We start from the raw sequence: 20,012 nt of genomic DNA on the forward strand, positions 1-20,012 counted from the left end.
TGGCTGGGCGGGGCTCTGTTGTGCGTATCCCATGGTCGGGCGACTTAGTCAATTATATATAGAGATACTTAATTCCCAAGATTAATGTCATTTTTTTCATTGTGTTCTTCCTTCTGTTGCCTGTTGTTCCTTTATACTATTTTCTGGCTGATCCATTTTATTAAAAACTATTTTATGGCACTAAATGTGCTGATGTTTCTGCTTGAAATGCAGTGTTTTCTCCAAAACAAATAAGTATGGCTAAATGGGCCCTGTGTTTTAAGAATGAGAGAAAGAATCCTTAAAGTAGAAAGTAGTGTGAAAATAAAAAATGTATCTGCAGTACACAGAGCAAACAATGCAGAATGGTTTATGGCTGCAAATACTAGTGGTATATTCACTAGAGTGTTCATTAGTAAATAATGGCTTAAATAACCAGAATACTTGGAAAAATGGAATGGAAATCATGATGATAATGGTGATAAAAATCATAAAAACCAAGATAAAAAACTAAAATTTTTTCCCAAGTAAAATATCTAAATGCTTGCCACTTTCATATAATAAATTAGCAAATGTAGGGTTTTTTTGTACTTCAGATTTACACCCGCAATATAAAAAGTGAGAAATGCCAGTTTGCTAACGGCAAAATAAAATAAATAAAATCCGAAATTTGTTGGGCTGAAATGTCATAGTAGGCCCTCAGGACTTAACTGTTGGACTATTTGTAAAGGGAATTCATCAAAAAGTGTGTTGTTTAACAGTATTTATACATTTGAAAAGAAAGCAAGGTATAATATATCTTTAATAAGATGTGTAGAAATACACCATCCTTTCAGAAAGCTCTTATTAAACTGTATTGAAGTGTTAGTTTTTCACAGAGCAGTAGTGTTGTGACATGTTTTTGTACTTTGCACTCCACTTTGAAAACTCTTTGTTAAAGTCCACAGTTTTATAGATGCAATAAATAATGTCTTCACCATTTATTGAGGAATTACAATTCAAAACTACAGAATACTAGCCAACCCGTGGCGTAGCATATGCCAATTATAATTATTTATTGATGAGTGAACACTTCCTGAAAAACACAGTTGTCCAAATGGGGAGAGTTTGAGGATACAACTGTCAGTGAATGAAAAGATGGAACTCTGGAGCGAGCAACATACAATTGTCCATGAGTGAAAACAGGTTTTGGCAGATACAGGCATATTTTTTTGAAAGTTTGTCCTTGTGTCTTATTAATAATCATTGCAAATGCCAATCTAACAAGAGATTGTGTGCATGTAAAAGTAAAAGGCAAATTAGAATCTGATGGGGTCAGGGAAATCCGGGGAATAAGGACAGTTTGTGAGGTAGCAGATGTGATAGTCTTACACTCCAGTACATTGCGGTGAATGCTGGTAACAGAAAGTCTAGTGCCATTACAGAGACCTTTTGCTGGCATGAGGTTCCTGAGAAGCATGATGACTGAACCAATTTTAATTTTGAGTTTATGCGGAGGCATGCCAGTGGAAGGAAGACTATTAAGAAATTCTTCGGGGAATGCAAGTTGATCTGCAGGATCGTCTATGACGATGGAGTCAACGCTTGCGAAAGTTACTTTGTCGTTAGGGATAAGTTTCAGCACCTGTTCATTAAGGTGTAGTGAGTCTTCGTTGGTGATGCTTAATATAGCTTGCATACTGAGTTGTTCCATATTGACAGTTGAGAAGTTGATGTCGCCATATAATTGCCTCAAGAGTGATGTTGGAAGCCTGCGGAGGGTGAGAGTTGGCGGGTGAGAGAAGGGTTAGAGTGGGCGTTCATGGCTCTTTCCTGCGTAACCCATGGGCGGGGCTCTGTTAGAGTTGGCGTGCAGGGCTCTGTGAGTTGGCGGACGTGGCTCTCTGTTTTGCATGCGGTGAAAAGTCAACGTGGTTCAGAGGTGCATGTGGACTTTTGCACAGACGAAAGCGACTGAGGCTGTGTTTGGTTAGTTGTTGCGTGCGGGCACATAAGTAGGCAGTGCACATGCCTCGAGAACGACAAGGGAGGACCACTACAGTTGCCGTGCATGGTTTTGTCGTGCATATCCCATGACGTGATAGGAGGGTCAGAGTTGGCGGGCGTGGCTTTCTGTCTTGCTTGCACTCACTGTCTTGCGTGCCCTTAGTGAATTATATATACTATAGATGGTTTGGTAGGTACGAAAAAAACTGTTATACCTTCACACTTTTAATGTAATAGCATTGACATGCTAATTTGCTTCCATATTCAAACTTATTAGCAGATTTTGAGAATGTATTTTTATACTTCCTGATGAAAGATGGTAATTCTTAATAAAAAACATGAAACTCTCCTGTAAACTATTTACACTTTACAATAAATGAGAGAAATTGCTCCTTTTTTCTTTTTCTGTATTTAGCTATTTTCTTTTTAACCCACAGGTGGTACATCACCAGCACAATGGGAAGACATTACTGGAACTACACCACTGACATTTGTGACTGAATGTGTTTCGTTTACAACAAATGTTTCAGCAAGGTAATAATATACACATTTATAGATAACTAGCAAAATACTCACGCTTCACAGCAGCAAAGTACTGCCTTAAAATTTTTGTTAAGAAGATAATTAAACCTTTTTAAACTGAGGGAAAATATACCAATAATTATTTGTTTTATCTTTGTATACCACATTGTCAGTTCAGCCCTCCGATTGTAATATGACCAAGCTGTGCGCTGAACTTACTCTTGAGCATGCAACGTACAATTGGCCATGTGAAAAGTAATCTTGTCTCAAATCTCACAGCTTGGATTGCTGCTGTCATAATCGGTTTGAGTTTCATGGCTTGTTTCAATTACGACAGTATTTGCAGGACTTGTGTTGAAGTGACATTCGGCATCTGTCAAGCGTTGTAACACACAACCGGTTTCATCGATAAAATCACATCCAGCTTTTGAGAGTTTAAACATTCATAAACATCAAAGTGTCCACTACTGAAATCGTCACCAGTGAATCTAAGATGTTTAAGAGGCATTGGCGGTTGTCGAAAGGTGTAAAATATTTGGCCATTTTGGTACGCTTGAAACGACAACCGAACAATTCAGCGGCAGCCATCAACTCACATGCACAACCATAGGTGAAAGGCTTAAGCATCTTATAGTGCTCCTCTGTAGTATAATTATCTCCTGTGCCGTCATCAGTTCACACCTTGAACCTATTCCAGTCATTCAATACATAAGACACAATGTTCCTCTGGATATCAAGAGTGAGCCTGATATGGCCATGCAATATGTAACACAGAGAATGGAAAAGGTAGGTGCCATCTCCGGGCATGGAAACCACTCGCTAAGTGACAGTTCTTTGATCGATGGTGATCACCTCGATAGACATGTTAATGGGGGTACAGTTGGAACGATAAAGGAAATGGGCACCTGAACAATGTAAAGTAAGTCTAAAATACCTACACAATAACTATAATCATAATAAACGAACAATAAAACAGCGGAGAAGCCGTGGATTAAATAAAAAGGCTGTAGTTATCAGCAGGGAGACGTGAATCCCGTGGCGAAGCAAGGAAGGGAATGTAGAGACCGAATCGTTGGACGGCCATATATAGGCAGGCAGCCAACAACATGGGAGGCATTGGGATGGGGGACTGCCTCATACAGTGACCGAGCTGCAGGCTATGGACGTATATATGTATGTAAGTAGGATTCAGTTAGCGTTGGGAACCCGCGTACCAAATTTCTTGAAGATGGGCCCATAAGTAACAAAGACCGTTGGAAAGTTCAATATGGCGGCTGACAGTGGTGTCATACCACCGAAATAAGTATGTACATTGGTTTCGGTTAGCGCAGGGAATCCGCCTACCAAATTTCGTGAAGATTGGGCCATAAGTAAGAAAGTTCAACATGGTGGACGCTGTCGACCATTATGACCGATACGCGTAGAATTTTGAAATAAAACCTGCTTAACTTTTGTAAGTAAGCTGTAAGGAATGCACCTGCCAAATTTCAGCCTTCTTCCTACACGGGAAGTTGGAGAATTAGTGACGTTGGAAAGTTCAATATAGCGGCCGACAATGGTGTCATACCACCGAAATACGTACGTACATCGGTTTCAGTTAGTGCAGGAAAGCCGTCTACCAAATTTCGTGGAGATGGGCCATAAATAAGAAAGTTCAACATGGTGGACGTTGTCGACCGTTATGACCGTTACATGTAGAATTTCAAAATGAAACCTGCTTAACTTTTTTAAGTAAGCTGTAAGGAATAAGCCTGCCAAATTTCAGCCTTCTACCTACACGGGAAGTTGGAGAATTAGTGATCAGTGAGTGAGTCAGTCAGTCAGTCAGTGAGGGCTTTGCTTTTTATTAGTATAGATTATGAGGCTGAATATTGTAATTTCACAGAATGCTTGTTGCCACTGCTTCTTGCCTCAGCCTGTTAAGGACAGTGGCCTTCTGATATTCGCCTTTTAATATCTCTAAGCTTCCTCGTGCTGCTCTTACCCAATATCCATTCACATTTGTGCATCTGTGAAACTTTCTCTGGTAGAATGTTAGACACAGTGGCACCTGGCACAAGGCAGAAGTCATCCCTGTATAGAGTGGCAAAACCATTACTGGACACACTGTCTCACACATCAGCAATTTAGATTTACAAGCTACCTTAACTTGCACATCTCTGACCAGTGTACATGGAGAAAATATTAACATACCTAAAGAAAACTTGCAAGCTTTATACCAACAATGCCAAGGGTGAGAATTCAACCAGTGACACACACCATTAGGCAGTAGCATTTACTACTGAGCTGCTGTGCCTAGTCTGATTAAATCACGAAGGCCTTTGCTTAAAGAGTCTAATATATATATATGTATCTGTCTACCTACTATCTCTTAACCATATAAGTGTTGGGCTGCTAACCTCATAATATCTCTTAATATACTGTAAGTTTTGTTGATCTATATTATTAATTTTCCATAATAAAACACTGGGTTCTATCATTTAAAATGCTTATTACATTTCAAATCATTTGGATTCAGTTTATTGTTGTATAGCACTTTTCAGCTTGCGTAGACTGTAACATCACAATAGTAAATTATGAAATCATGAAACATTTGCATAAACCATAAAACATTAACATCCAAAGATGAATCCAAGATGAAAACTTGTTTGATTTAGTAGCAGTAAATGTTGATGAACATAGGTTTATAGAATAACAATGTGAATGTGATGGCCATTTACAACTGACTGGGATTCATCAATCTATGCAAGTGGATGTGATCAGAATTGGATTCAGCACAGCATTCATGAATCTGACATGCGGTTTTAGTAGGAATGTCTGTTTTGTGTCAACATACTCATAAATTTACAAATGTTTTATAAATGGAACCCAGTTTATTTACTAGCATTTCACATTTTAAAAACAGTGCAGTTCGGTTTTAGGCAAAGATAGAATGAAACTTCTTGGAGAATGTAATAGCGGCTTTGGATAAGGAATCATCTGACATATTTCTGTTCAAGACATTTATTTATATAAGGTGTTCAATACCCTTGAATATGTACTAATGATTCAAAGCTAGCACTGCTTCAAATGTCAGTCAGTGTATCTAGAATTACAATATGTGATTTTTTTTATAAATAAATATTAAATGTTGCATTAAATAAGTATTTTTTTAAATTTGTCACCATTTCATTATACTTTCTGTGGTGTATAAATTATTAAATTAAAACAAAAATAATATTCATTCAAAAGACACATCAAATATCATTTCTTTACAAAGGATACTGTTCTTCATTGATGGCATTTCTACTTAACTCTGGTTAATTTTAATTTACAATTTTCTGTTGAAAGTTTTGAAAAAATCATGAAGTTGACAACAGCTATTTTTAAATGATTGTGTATAGTTTTTGTAAGGAAATACCACTTTATGATAAGATAACAGATTGTTGATTAGAACATGAATGCTCTTGTATTAACTTTTTATTTTGAAATGCATTCCATTAATGGGCCTATGTAAGATTGATTTATTGGTTCATGTGGGGACTTGTAGGCAAATATACTGATGTTAGATTCCCTAGATTAAATTGCCAAAGTTTTCTTGAGTTATGATGTATGCAAAAGAAAAATGGCTTTCTGTTTATTTTTCCACAATGAATAGGTGTGCACCATCATCATTGTCTTTCAGTAAATTCTGCCAGTACAGTACTACTAGTAATACTTATCAATGTCATTGCAGAGCCTGAAAGACTGATATGTGTTCATTTTACAAAGCTGATGTATCACTAACCACATTCCTTCTAGACCTCTGTTTTTTGGCTGAAGAACTCATTTCAAGTAACAGCTGGATTTCACTGTACTAATTCATTTTATATTTTTGAATATTTCAATCAATTCTTTTATCAGCTGCCATGTGTTTAAACTGAAAAGATAGAATTCCTTAATTCAGGCTTGTTGTGGTTCTTTGTACTTTGTCCAAGGCTATTGCATCTTTTTTGTAATACAGAGACCACAATTGTCCATAATATGCCAGATGAGACCTCACTAGTACATTGCATAGTTTAAGAATAACCTCCCTTGATTTACATTGTCAATATATATGAGATGGGGTGGCACAGTGGCACAGTGGTAGCGCTGCTGCCTCACAGTTAGGAGACCCGGGTTCGCTTCCAGGGTCCTCCCTGTGTGGAGTTTGCATGTTCTCCCCGTGTCTGTGTGGTTTTCCTCCGGGCGCTCTGGTTTCCTCCCACAGTCCAAAGACATGCAGGTTAGTTGGATTGGCGATTCTAAATTGGCCCTAGTGTGTGCTGGGTGTGTTTGTGTGTGTCCTGCGGTGGGTTGGCACCCTGCCCGGGATTGGTTCCTGCCTTGTGCCCTGTGTTGGCTGGGATTGGCTCCAGGAGACCCCCGTGACCCTGTGTTCGGATTCAACGGGTTGGAAAATGGATGGATGGATATATATGAGTAACAGTTCTCTTCGGTCCTGGTATTTTTACATTTTTGTAAAAAAAAATTACAAGGCTGATTTTCCGTCATCAGCAAGAACCATTTGAAATCACAACCAGGCTGATGGCCTTGTTTTAGGACTTCTTCCTAGGTATTACTTGGATATTGGCTTCATCATTCTTTAGCCATAAATATTTGTAGACAAAAGCACAAAGAAGATATGAAGGAAGTTAATTGAAGAGCTAATTGTTCTATTGCTGCCAGGTTTTTTTCTAATCTGTGCAAAAGGCATATTTCTTCCATCTTTTTCAATATTTCTGTGTGTAAATTTCTTTATGGGTTAAATTTTCCATATCATGTTGGCAACCATTAGCTGTCCCAACTACAGTTAGTGCTTGCAGTTACTTCTGCAAATGTATTCATCAATGATCAAACTTTGTGACTCTATATTGCACAGATAAAAACTGATTTAAAAAACCAAGGCATGTAAGTAAAAATTGCATCCCAAGCAACAGTCCTTTGACTACAACAATTCAGTTTGCTTTGATATATTATCATTCATAGGTAGTATAGTGTGCAGACATTAGCACTCTTGCTTTCAGTATGACTGGAAACAGGCTCCATGTCAATATTTAGTTTGCACTTTCTCTCCATATTGATGTGGGATTCATTTGGGTATTCTGTTTTCCTATCACATCCCAAAGACGCCCAAGACTGACTGAATGCTGTCAAATACACTGTTGGTTTCATTAAACACAATGTACTGGTACCCATTTTTCTTTAATGAAGTAGCGTGTCCTGCATCTGTCTCTAAAATGCCTTAATATTATAATTACTTTACTCTAAATTCAAAATGTAAAACAATACTGTACAGTATGCTGTGTTAGTGATATTGCCTTTATTACTTACTAATAATCATTTACTAAATGCAATTATCTTAAATTTTACTCTACTGAAATTTGTTAATGACGATGGATCAATTATTCCCAGTACTCTAATATCAGGTCTTATCATGTTTGTAATTCAATGTCAGCATTGCAGAACAAATGGAAAGGGTGTTCCTCCACAATTCTAACAAACACACAAACAGTATTTATACATTTTTATAAAGACTTACCTGTAATACGTACAATCCCAAAGTGCATCACAAGTTTGTGTACCTAACTGAAACACCCTTTAAGTAGAATATTACATGCTAGTAATACTAAGAAATAATCTTGATAATTGTCTTCTTTTCCCATGTGTGTGTTCATTTTAGATTTTGGCTTGCAGACTGCCATCAAATCCCAGAAACAGTGGGTCTAGCAACACAGCTTTATCGAGAGCTTATTTGTGTTCCTTATATGGCCAAGTTTGTTGTATTTGCCAAAATGAATGACCCTGTCGAAGCTCAGCTACGTTGTTTCTGTATGACTGATGACAAAGTGGACAAGACACTGGAACAGCAAGAAAATTTTGAAGAAGTTGCTAGAAGCAAAGATATAGAGGTATGTTCCCGTTTTATAAAAACAAACAAGAGAAATATTGTTGCTCAAGGCTTGCCTTTAAACATCTATTGGGTTTGTCTTTACAGTTACAATCCATGTTATACATACAGTCAGTAGTAGGTTATGACTGTTTTTGGATATTTAATTAGATTTTTATGATGTCAAAGCATGTGCTAATAACTAGATAAGAAATTAAAGAGGGGATGTTTCTCTGAATAGGGACTGGTTTCCCATAACAAATTCATTCCTCCCTTGTCTTCAATATTTCCAGTAAATGTTTCAGTTCTCTAACTAGAATTAATGAAAGATGCATAAATTGCTCTGCGGTGGGCTGGCGCCCTGCCCAGGGTTTGTTTCCTGCCTTGCGCCCTGTGTTGGCTGGGATTGGCTCCAGTAGACCCCCGTGACCCTGTAGTTAGGATATAGCGGGTTGGAAACTGGATGGATGGATGGATGCATAAATTGCTTTCCATTATAGTAGTAGAAATAAACTCTGTACAGAAGTTTTTGTCTTTGGAGTCCAATTTTGACTTAATGATAAAACTATAGCAAGAGATTTTACTTTTACACTGTTCGGTGTTTTATGTGGTACTATATTTAATGTTGTGATTAGCTTTTGTTGCTCTTAAAGAAATTTTGACTGATCATGAAGGACTATGTAATCCAATGAAGGATACACTTTTGGGTATGAACATGTCAAAAAAGTTAGGTGCTGTTGGATTAAGTTTGTGAGATGTCCTATGAGCTGATTCTGAATTTCAGTTCTCATTGACTAATCAGGAAGTGACTCCATCTTTATGCCATTTCAAACATGCTATTTGAGGACACACAGGAAGAAAGCTAGAATGGTCTAACTGTGGCAAGAAAACCATCCACTACTGTATATGATATTATTTCTTCCAAGAAATACCACGATTGAGCCTTCAAAGAAGAAATACTGAGGAACATTGCCAAAAAATGACAAATTCCTGGTTGTATTTCTTGTTCAGCTTTTAGTATATTTAGTATGTGCTATTCAAGGGGCAGCACGGTGGTGCAGTGGTAGTGCTGCTGCCTCGCAGTTAGGAGACCTGGGTTCACTTCCCAGGTCCTCCCTGTATGGAGTTTGCATGTTCTTCTTTTGTCTGCGTGGGTTTCCTCCGGGTGCTCCAGTTTCCTCCAGTCCAAAGACATGCAGGTTAGGTGCATTGGCAGTCCTAAATTGCCTTGCAGTGGGCTGGCGCCCTGTCCAGGATTTGTTCCTGCCTTGCTCCCTGTGCTGACTGGGATTGGCTCCAGCAGACCCCGTGACCCTGTGTTAGGATATGGCAGGTTGGATAATGGATGAATGGATGGATGGACAATGACTGACTAACTGTGCTATTCATTGACCTTAACTACATTTAGCATACTGTAAAAATAGAGTTACAGTGAAATATCACATCATTCTACACAGTATCAAATTGCACGGTTACCGTAAAGTTTTGCCCAGTGATCTCACTACTCAATCCTGCAAGATTGTTGACACTCATAAAATCAATTACCTGTATGCTGTCATTATAAATGAGTCATCAAATGTGATAGGGCATACTAACTCATGATGTTATAACTTGTGAGAAAACCACATAATGTACACCCACATCTGAGCTGATGCCTGTCTGTTTTATCTGGTGCTCCAGCAGGATGTATAGAAAGTAGGTGTGTAGTAAACCAGCACCTACTGTATATATGAATTTAACTATTATTATTTTTGTTTTTTTTGAGTTTCTTTCGTTTCATTGTAGGTTTTTTTTTTTTTTTGTGATTCCACTGATAAATGCAGATATGCAGACAAACTCATTTAGATACTTAAGAATTGTGTAAAATGGTAGTCCAGTGTTTAAGTTTTTTGGTACCTATTGCCCTCCTCAGTGTTATGAACTAAAGAGTACTAATTGCAATGCAAAGAGTCTCAAAAATGCTAAAAATTACCATTTACCATCAAACTCCAGCTAGTAACAAAAAGGACCATGTAGAATCTTTATAAATAAAATTATTTATTTTTGCAAAAAGTGATCTGTGGCACAAAATAAGCTTATAGAAGCACAAAAGCAAAGGGGTTGCCTGTAAAGGCATTCCAAGGCAAAAGAAGAGAAGCAGAAGAGGTCAAAAATCTACAAATCTCCAAAAAAATCAGACCAAAGGGAAAGGGAAGAATATAATACAATACAATACAATATAGTACAAAAATAACGAACTCTACCTGAATGATTTTATAATTCATGAGAAGTGTCTAAGGATTATCAGTAGTAACAAAAGACCTGGGGCCTCATGTATAACGGTGTGCGTAGAACTCACACTATAACATGGCGTAAACACAAAAGTGGGAATGTGCGTACACACAGAAAAATCTAGATGCAGGAATGTGTGCATACGCAAACTTCCACATTCTTCCACTATATAAATCCCGATCAGCGTGAAAAGTAACGCACGTGCACGCGCCTGCTGTCCCGCCCCAACTCCTCCCAGAATTACGCCTTTTTGAATATGTAAATCAATATAAATAGCCCTTAAGCTCAGCATTCTGTGAAAAGACAATGGCAAAACCACGAGGAAAAATAGAATAATTTCAGCAAATACCAGGTGGAGGCAAGGAAAAACGTACTATTTGTTGGTTTAAACAGTGATATAAACAAGAAAAGGAAGCTGATCGAGTGACATAGCATGTCGGAGAAACTCGAAAGCTCAAGTTCACAAAGTCGCACAGTGCTCGAAATAAAAAAGAAGTCGCATATCAAAATTGCCGTGAAAAGGCGAGTCGTAGCCCACCGTCTGAGTGTCATATGAAAGCTTATTAGGGTACAAAGAAAAATAAAAGGCACACAGTTGGGAAAGAGCACGAAATGTCAACTTTAATCTCAAAATTTCCACTTTAATCACGTAGTTTATTTTGTCATTAAAGTAGAACATCATAAACTTCATCTTAAAATCGTTTAATTTACTAGTTTTTCAAATACCTAAATAACTAAAGTAGTACGTTAAATGCTTTGTTTTGTATTTGACCTTCTATGTGCTCTATATGCGTAAATCACTACGTGGTTCTTAAACCGGCTATCTCGTCTTCCGACAGGACACAGAATCCATTACATTCGTGATATTACAACTCTCTGAATAACTAAAATACTGAGATGTATACGTGATATCATTTTCATGATGATAGGAGTTAAAGCATGTTATTAAACATGGGAACACGGTGGCGCAGTAATTGTGTGCGACCTTCGATGAAATAATTTATTGCAGCGGTACTGCCTCTTTCAAACGTACTAACCTCTAATTCCTGTCCTCATTAAACTAATAAACAATATGCGGTTATTTTCAGTGTATTTATAAAGCCGCGTCAGGGATCTGGATCTGAAAAAGAAAGATAAACCACACAGGAACAGTAGCATTGCTTTGACACTAGGTGCCGCCAGTCTGCAAAACCGATCGGAGAACTTGTGTACGACAGGGTATGAGCTACCATGGGAATGTACATCGCTTTACGCCAGGTTTTATACATCGCGATTTGAACGTGGAAACGTTTGTACGCAACATTGCTGTGTGTTCACACTGTTTATACATGAGGCCCCAGGAGATGATTGTCTTAGATGGTGACATTGTCATGGACAGCAAGGGGTCAAAATCATGAGCTCAAAAGACAGTCAGGTTACCAAGAATCAAAAGGGAAGATATTAATCAGAAATCAAAGGTAAAACAAAAGTTAAGAAGCAGAAATCAGTCCTAGCACTGGGATGTATTTGGAAAATAGGCTAACTACACTAAGAAGATCTGAAATGCAGCGTATTTACTGAGGGACCACACATGAAGCCATTGCAGATTTTTGATGTCACGGAACCAGCTAAACAATCAATATCATGTGACACACACCAATTGAAATGGTAATAAAACTAAATATTCAAAACTAAGTTCAAATAATAAATTAGCCTCAAAAATGAAATCTTTTCACTTGTCCAACATCAACAATAGTCTTCCTCTTTTCTCTTTAACTTTTGCTTCATGATTTGACTTCATATCCTTGTGTGTTTACATTTATGGACACTTCCATTTGAGAACCTTGGGTTGCTATGATGCTACATGCTTGCTGTGCTGATGATACTGTATATGTATCTTGTGACCTGTGACATCATGGTGGACATGTTATAAAGAATTGATGTTGCTGTGATCACCAAGATGAGGCACATTATCAAAAAGTACATTTTGGAAAGAGAGTACCCAAGGAATAAAAGGTACAGATAAAAATCATTGTCTAATAAAGGCTGGGGTGAGGAAAACAAAGCCAATATGTATGATCCCTCACACCAATTTGTCTGATTTCCCCTGACTATTCCTAAAGTTAGTGGCACATTAGTAGTGTGTTAAGAATTTATAGGCTTTTATTTTGTTTCATGTTTAGTTTTCCGCTCTTTTATTTTGTGGCTTTGAATTTGTTTCAATGTAATTTTTTTTCTTTACATTGCATTTTTTATCTTATGCAACTCCATTTTTTTTATGTGTAGGCAACTGTTGCTCTCATTATTTCTGGTTATTACCATGTGACATTTTGAAGTTGTGGGTGGTATTATCATTAATGCGACTTATCAAAATTGTGGAGACTAAATGGCTCTTTACGAGTGCTATTGGTTTATTTATAAGGCCGCTGTTGCTCCCTTGATGCTCAGCAGGAGTGACCCACCCCTAGATTGCAGTTCCTCTCATAGACTGTGAGTCCTTCTCCGAACCACCTTGCTTCCCATCCATTGCAATGGATCACACTCCCAGTCTTGCACATCCTCCTTCTTACAAACTCTCTGCCTTGATTTCCTTTTTTGACCCCCTTCTTAATTCTTTCTGTTTCTAATTAAGAGTCACCTACAGTATATAGTTTGTTAATGCAGGTGGCTCTGCTTAACGACACACGGTGCATCAATACGGAACTGGCTGGGCTGAATACGCAATCAGCCAATTTCCCCACTAAACACCCCACTGCCTCATGGCTACCCAGTGGAACACATTCACGTACACCAAGCCTGAGATGCACTGTTTTTATTAACACTAACACACTTTATAACAGTGTCCCCTCAATTTCATCATTTGACAGAACAGGCAGAGCATGATAACAAGTGCATCACATGATCTTTATGTCACGTGAGCAGTAATAGGTGTAATAACTGCAGACAACATGGCTGTGCAATGACAGTCACAAAATGGTGGCAACCATAAAAAAGCAGAATACAAGATGATGTCACTAATAATAAAATAATACAATGAACAAACCAGATTATATCAATATACGGAAAATACAAAACCAGAATAAATGCATATTGTAAAATAATGACTAACTACATAGGTGTATTAGACAGCATCCACACTTTCTAGCAATATAAGGAAAAGACTTTCATACAAAAAACAAAAAAAAATAAAGTTTTCATCAGGAATATATATAAAAAACTTGACGATAACAACACGTTGTAGTACTTGTTACTTCTTTCCTCCCAGATCTAAACTTATCAGTGCTTATTCACAAAACCAGTTTAAAGCCCCTCATGGGAATAATTCTAGATCACAGACAGGATGGCCCTGCTTATATATGTCCTGGGCTACCTGTTCCCTAGAATTCTAGAGATGTAGTTTTTTCTCTTACTACTTTTTTAATCTTTTCCCTCAGGTTACTAGGTCACCTTCACCCTACTGGCCAAGAGACGTAGTCCCCTCCTGTCCCTTAACCCTAACCCAAATTTGGATAGAGCACTGGTTATCTTGTCCATTGGCACTACTTGTCCCTACCTTAGGTTAGCACAAGCCAGTTCATATGGTTGAAACATTACCCATTGACTGCTCCTGTTCATCCATCACAATATGCTTCTCCTAAGAAAAATAATATTGTTCTCATTGATCATAATGTGTTTGTATTCTCGTAAAACATTTCCTTTGATTATTATGTTTTTTTTAAGTTTTACCCTCAGTGTAGCCTTACTGTTAATAACACTGGTGGCTTTATCGTAGAATCAGTTACTGCTTCTACATTATGTATTCATTTTATTTATGCTATAACAAATAACTTGTATTTATTAAGAAATACTATTTCACAGCTTTCATGTGGTCTAAAATATGTCTTTTGTTAGCTGATTAGAGAAAAGAGATTTGTATTGAGACCAGGAATACAGTACATTTTAATCATCACAAAGTCCAGCAACCTTAAATCAGCTACTGATCCAGCCTGCATTATTATTAAGCTGTTTGGCTGAGTATGAGTGAGCGTGGATATACTGTATGTATGAATGTGCATTGCTGTGGACTGTTGTCTCATCCAAGGTAAATTCCTGCCCTGCATCAAAATCTCCCAAGGTAACTAGTGTGCTACAACAGGGTATTGATAAAAGTAAAAACAGAAAACAAATGATAGTATATTATAGTTTGCATGTTCTTCAAGTTTTGACGTTTTATCACTTTCTTACATAAACTGACTCGTGTTTCATCCCAGATTTCAAAAGATGGTGTTACATTTATTGCAGACTTGCTATACTATGTGTTAGTGTGAAAGTGCTTTATAATAGACTAGCATCCCCTCTAGAGGATATTTCCAGCATTGCATCCACTGCAACCGTGTAAAGTTTCCACCCTGCTATAGAAAATGCATTGGTCAATTATGTGTTTTGGACAAAATTATTATATTGTAATAAATGTACATGTGTTATCTTCTTTTTGATGTTGTAATGGCATAAGAAGGTTCAGAGATTCAAATGGTGAATGGATGTATAAGTTACACATTTCCCTGCTGCATAGTGTGAAGATTTCTTACCCAGTAGTCACTGCTGCAACAAAATACAGAAATCCACTAAACTGGTTTAAGTAACTCTTTGTAAAAGTTAACTGCTACAGAACTAAATTCAAAAGATCAGATTGTACTTAAGGCTCATTGTGTAGCATTAAGTTCTTTTAAACTGGATGATTAAATTGTAAGAGTGTTGATATAGTTTCTTTTGCATATTTGGGCATAATTGTTGACTGACCGCTGTATGGTACATTGACCTTCAGATGTGTTTACCTGCATTGTGAAGTAAATGTATCTATCCACTTTTTTAATTAATAATTATTAAATTCAAATATTGCAACTTATTCCTCGTAAGTGTACAATACCTCATAAACCGCTGGATGCTCTTGCACTATTATACAATTACTGTATAATCTAGATAATGAAAACAAAGCCTATTAAGGGAATGTATTGCTTCATTTTCCATCGCCTAATGAATAACGAATAACCTGGTTTACTGCAGAATACACATACTGCAAATGTAGTATGTATATTAAACAGTGTTTCATTGTATTTAACAGGTTCTAGAAGGAAAGACTATCTTTGTGGATTGCTATGGGAATCTGACTCCTTTAACCAAGGCAGGACAACAGCTGGTTTTTAACTTTTATGCATTCAAGGAAAACAGGCTTCCCTTCTGTGTAAAGGTAAAACACAAAAAGTACATTTTTGTTGATTAATTACAAAACAGCAAATACTACAGTATATGAGTAAAATGTATTTAATAATATTATGGTTTATATTGGAACTGACATCCTCTCGGGTAGGGTATTTCCCCCTTGTACCTCTTGCTGCCAGGATGGACCCCAGTTTTGCATGTTCCTTACCAGAAGAATGTAAATGAATTATTTAATCATGCCTTTCACATATATCTGGAACAGAGATGTAAATTAGGGGGTAGTCTCGTTTCTGAACCTTTCAAACCAAATAAGCATCGCTTTGCACTTTCTTTGAGAAGACAGAATTTTCCTGTTGACTTTTTTTGCATGGTAATTTTCCATAGCCTTCTTCCATCATCTTGTCCCTTCTGAATAAGACACCTTCATTCTCTTATTGTTCTCTGAAAATGTTCTGATTCTCATTAAGACATCAGTCTCATCTTCAAATAAGACATTTTTCTTATCTGCATATCTGTTGGCATCTACCATCCTGAGATAGCCAAAAGGTTCTCCTTCCCAACAGAGAAAGGTATCCATCCCAGCATTCCTGGTGCAATATGTCCAAGGTTGTAAGTACTATATTACAAAAATAAAGAAAAAATTTTGAATTGTTTACCAATTTCCAAATTGATATACACTTGTACAATGCATGCCCTGGAGGGATTAGGTTTAGCTGTGAGATCTGATGTCAGTTTGGTGTGCTTATGGATACGAGGTGTAATGTGATGTTTTCCCTAACACTGGTCCTACAAAATAAATGTATTAGTTTTTTGTTTATGATGGTTAAACAGTGTCTGAGGAGTTTTTCTTATATATGTGCATTGACCAGGTTCACACTTCTTTAACAATAATCCTTTGGTACATTTAACTCTGGTCAATAGCTAATAAACTGTTGAGTAAAAGCATTCAGTCTAAATTAAATAAAAAATATATTTTAATGGGTTTTCTGACATGACCAAAAGCAATGGCAAATGAGATCTCTACAAATGTACTGGATATTCATATCCCATAAAACCCTGATCCTTTCAGTCCCCTGTACACATTCTGTTTTCTTACATGCCAGTGAACATATATTCAGCATCTCAAGAGCTAGTGTCTAATATACCTGTCCCTGTTCTACTCTTCCCATTTCACCCAAGTCTCATCCTTTGTCTTATGGGTTGTGAGCCCACATACCAACGCACTTGTGTAGGTTGAGCCATGTTCGAATATTAATTACGTATGCACAAAATGAGACTTGAAATGTGCATACACAACTTCCCATACAAACAGGATTTATAAAAGATGGCAATTGTGGCCTATGCATACACAACCTTTGGGAGAAACTGGCAAATAGCAGCACTTTTAATCAAGTAGGGAAATCCTGGCAAACCAGCTAAATGACTACCCGCATGCATAATAATTCATATCACCAAGCCTTTGTTATAATGTGCATTGATGTGACAAACATCAAATCCCTAAAATTATGATTATGATGTACAGGCTGTGTTTCAGTTCACTTTTAAGAGTACCAATGCTGTGTATTTGCACTGAAGAACTTTATTTTTTCATCAGTTTAGGCTACCTGTTGTCGCTTCTCAGGGAGAAAAATGCTAGTTGAGCCAGTATCTAAAACCACCTTCTACACATAAATTTCTCTGTGCACTCTACACTGGTAGAAACAAGACACCAGTTGAAATTTGTCAACAGGGAGAAATTTTTGTATGTCATTTTTACTGTGGTTTATCATGAAAGCCAGCTTTGTTACTTGTTGCAAATGTGATGCACATGTTGTAGTGGCATGGTGGGGAGTGGGCATTCCGTTTCCTGCTGACACAATGTGGCATGTGACGATACAACTGTGGAAATGGAAAAAGAATGCAAAAAATTAATAGTGAACATTTAATTGCAGTCTGGTTTCTCTGCAAAAATGGAACATGGTACTTGGTCCTGAATGAGGTGTCTTTTAGAAAAAAGAATAATGATTTGTATACAGATACAGTGGAATGATGTTGCATGTATTGAGTCACATACACACACACACACACACACACACACACATACTGTTATGTTACTACCAAAATGTGAATTTCTGTCTCATTCTCCTCCGGACAACTATACAATAGTCATAGAAAAATATAATTTATAATCACGCATATTGTTTCAGTACATGTAATAAAAAAGATCATACGCTAATTTGAAAAATATTGGTACTCCAGTTATTAAGGTTAGCTAAAAAAAGTATATAAACTCACCTAAAATTGCTCTGTAAAGTTTTCACACATTTGGAATATAAAGTATACTGCTAGCATTAATTTGATGTGGGGAAAGGAGAACATGTGAAGTGGCACTTTGTGAATCGAACTAGTGGCGTGACAATATATGCAAATAAGAGATTGAACAATGGGTTTTCTTCATGAACATGGAAGGACAGATGCAACGTGGTACTCGGGCCATGAATGAGGTGCCTTTTAGAAAAAATAATTATAATCTAAGTACAGCAATATTGAATTGCTGGTGCACATATTGAATCACATACACATCCACCTGTATTGAATGACACACAGTTTTACGATGTACACAAGCAAAGGAAGATGATTGTTTATTCTTGTTTTTGAATACACTGTCAGGTGTGGTGTCTGTGTACTGCAATGTTTTCACACACCTTGGAATGCAAAGCACACAGCTAACATCATTTTGACTTTGTTGTGCTGTGTAAACTCAGCATTCTGTACGTGCAGCTCATTCCGTCCAAATTATGCCACCTTGTGTGTTTTCTTTTCCCCACGTCAAACTGGGGCTGGCTGTCTACTTCACTGTCTGACAGCTTTGTTGCTCTCAGATACTTGGTACACTTTGATGCTGGCTGAGTGCTTAGTATTCCAAGTTGTGTGAAAACATTACATGCAAGTTGGCATATTGTGGAGCTTTTGTTTAAGACATGTTTGTACTTCTGCCTGACAGGCTTAATCCTAAAACAGTTTTTACTTTTTTGGCAAATTTGTTCTCTATTTGATTTGTTCAACTGCAGGTTACATGAGGTTTAATTTAAGCTGGTAAGAATTGCCGGTTTGCTCACCACCTGAATGAACTTCACATCCTCATATACCTTTAAATCAATTTACCAGAAAAAAGCAGTGGCAGAATGAGGGAAGCTTATATAAAGGGAACTAGACCAAGGAAAGTGGGAAAGGGAATATACCAAACAAAAAAAGATACCTGCTCATATTCCAAGTCTCCTGTCAACAGATACAGTGTTTATTACAGATACAGTAAGTAAATCCACCTTTACTGTGGGATCCCCAGAACTTTAGTTTAAACAAATATGGTAGGTAAATGGTCCATTTCCAACATTATCACATTATGCTTGTTGTTGGAATCACCTTATACTACTCAATAAAGTCCAGACTGATTACTGCAATAAACATACATTCATTTATTTATGTTTTTATATTGTCCTTCCAGGTCAGAGACAATGGCCAAGAACCATGTGGAAGACTCTCTTTCCTAAAAGAGGCTAAAACCTCAAAAGGACTGCCACAAACAGCAGTCTGCAACTTAAATATTACACTGCCAGCTCACAAAAAGGTAACAAGGCCTTTCTAGCTCATTGAACAATGTAGTATCAGAAGGAAGAGAACATTTTAGGTAGTTGTAGCACACTACACTGTTAATACTTCGTAAACGTGTCTTTTATCTGTTCTGAACCTTGTATTGTCTTGTGTTCTTGTTGCATCTGAAGCATTTCTTTTCTACTTGGGTCTTGTTTTACAGCTCACGCTTTGGCTGACAGTCCATAGGCTCTATAGTTAAAATGTATCTCTTTTGTTCTTGTATCATCTTGCAGTAAATGTTTTTTTACCATTTTTTTGTTCTGCTAGCTTTGGTTTTGCTTTAACAAGCTTACATTTTGTGCTTTCAACTTGCCCCTTTTCATATCCTGATATTTCTTTTCCCTGCTGTCCATTATATTATTCCCTGTCTCTGCAATGCATCTTGGAAACCAAAAGGAATTCGAGTCAGATCAAGATGAAGAGGTAATAAAAAATAACCTTCATAGGTTATTTGATTTATAATTGCTTTTCCAATATTATCACAAGTGCTTCTTCTAATGCTTTTGTTTTTTAAATTAATAATATAATTATTGTTATTGAAAACAAAATATTTTTA

The 20,012-nt window shown here is 37.1% G+C and overlaps 1 protein-coding gene across 10 annotated transcripts in view; it reads left to right on the plus strand.

Annotated features, from left to right (window-relative positions):
* Positions 1–20,012, plus strand: part of ank3b (ankyrin 3b) — a 633,883-nt gene that overhangs the window by 563,272 nt on the left and 50,599 nt on the right. For 6 of the 10 annotated variants that reach the window (XM_039771398.1, XM_039771378.1, XM_039771390.1 and 3 more), the window contains 5 exons: positions 2,403–2,499; positions 8,168–8,396; positions 15,726–15,851; positions 19,308–19,430; positions 19,853–19,879. In XM_039771398.1, the coding sequence (XP_039627332.1) occupies positions 2,403–2,499; positions 8,168–8,396; positions 15,726–15,851; positions 19,308–19,430; positions 19,853–19,879 (602 nt within the window). The remainder of the gene's footprint in view (positions 1–2,402; positions 2,500–8,167; positions 8,397–15,725; positions 15,852–19,307; positions 19,431–19,852; positions 19,880–20,012) is intronic. The other 4 variants (XM_039771420.1, XM_039771428.1, XM_039771439.1 and 1 more) reach the window with 1 other exon arrangement.

This window comes from Polypterus senegalus, chromosome 1, assembly GCF_016835505.1.
Source record: "Polypterus senegalus isolate Bchr_013 chromosome 1, ASM1683550v1, whole genome shotgun sequence".
NCBI lineage: Eukaryota > Metazoa > Chordata > Cladistia > Polypteriformes > Polypteridae > Polypterus > Polypterus senegalus.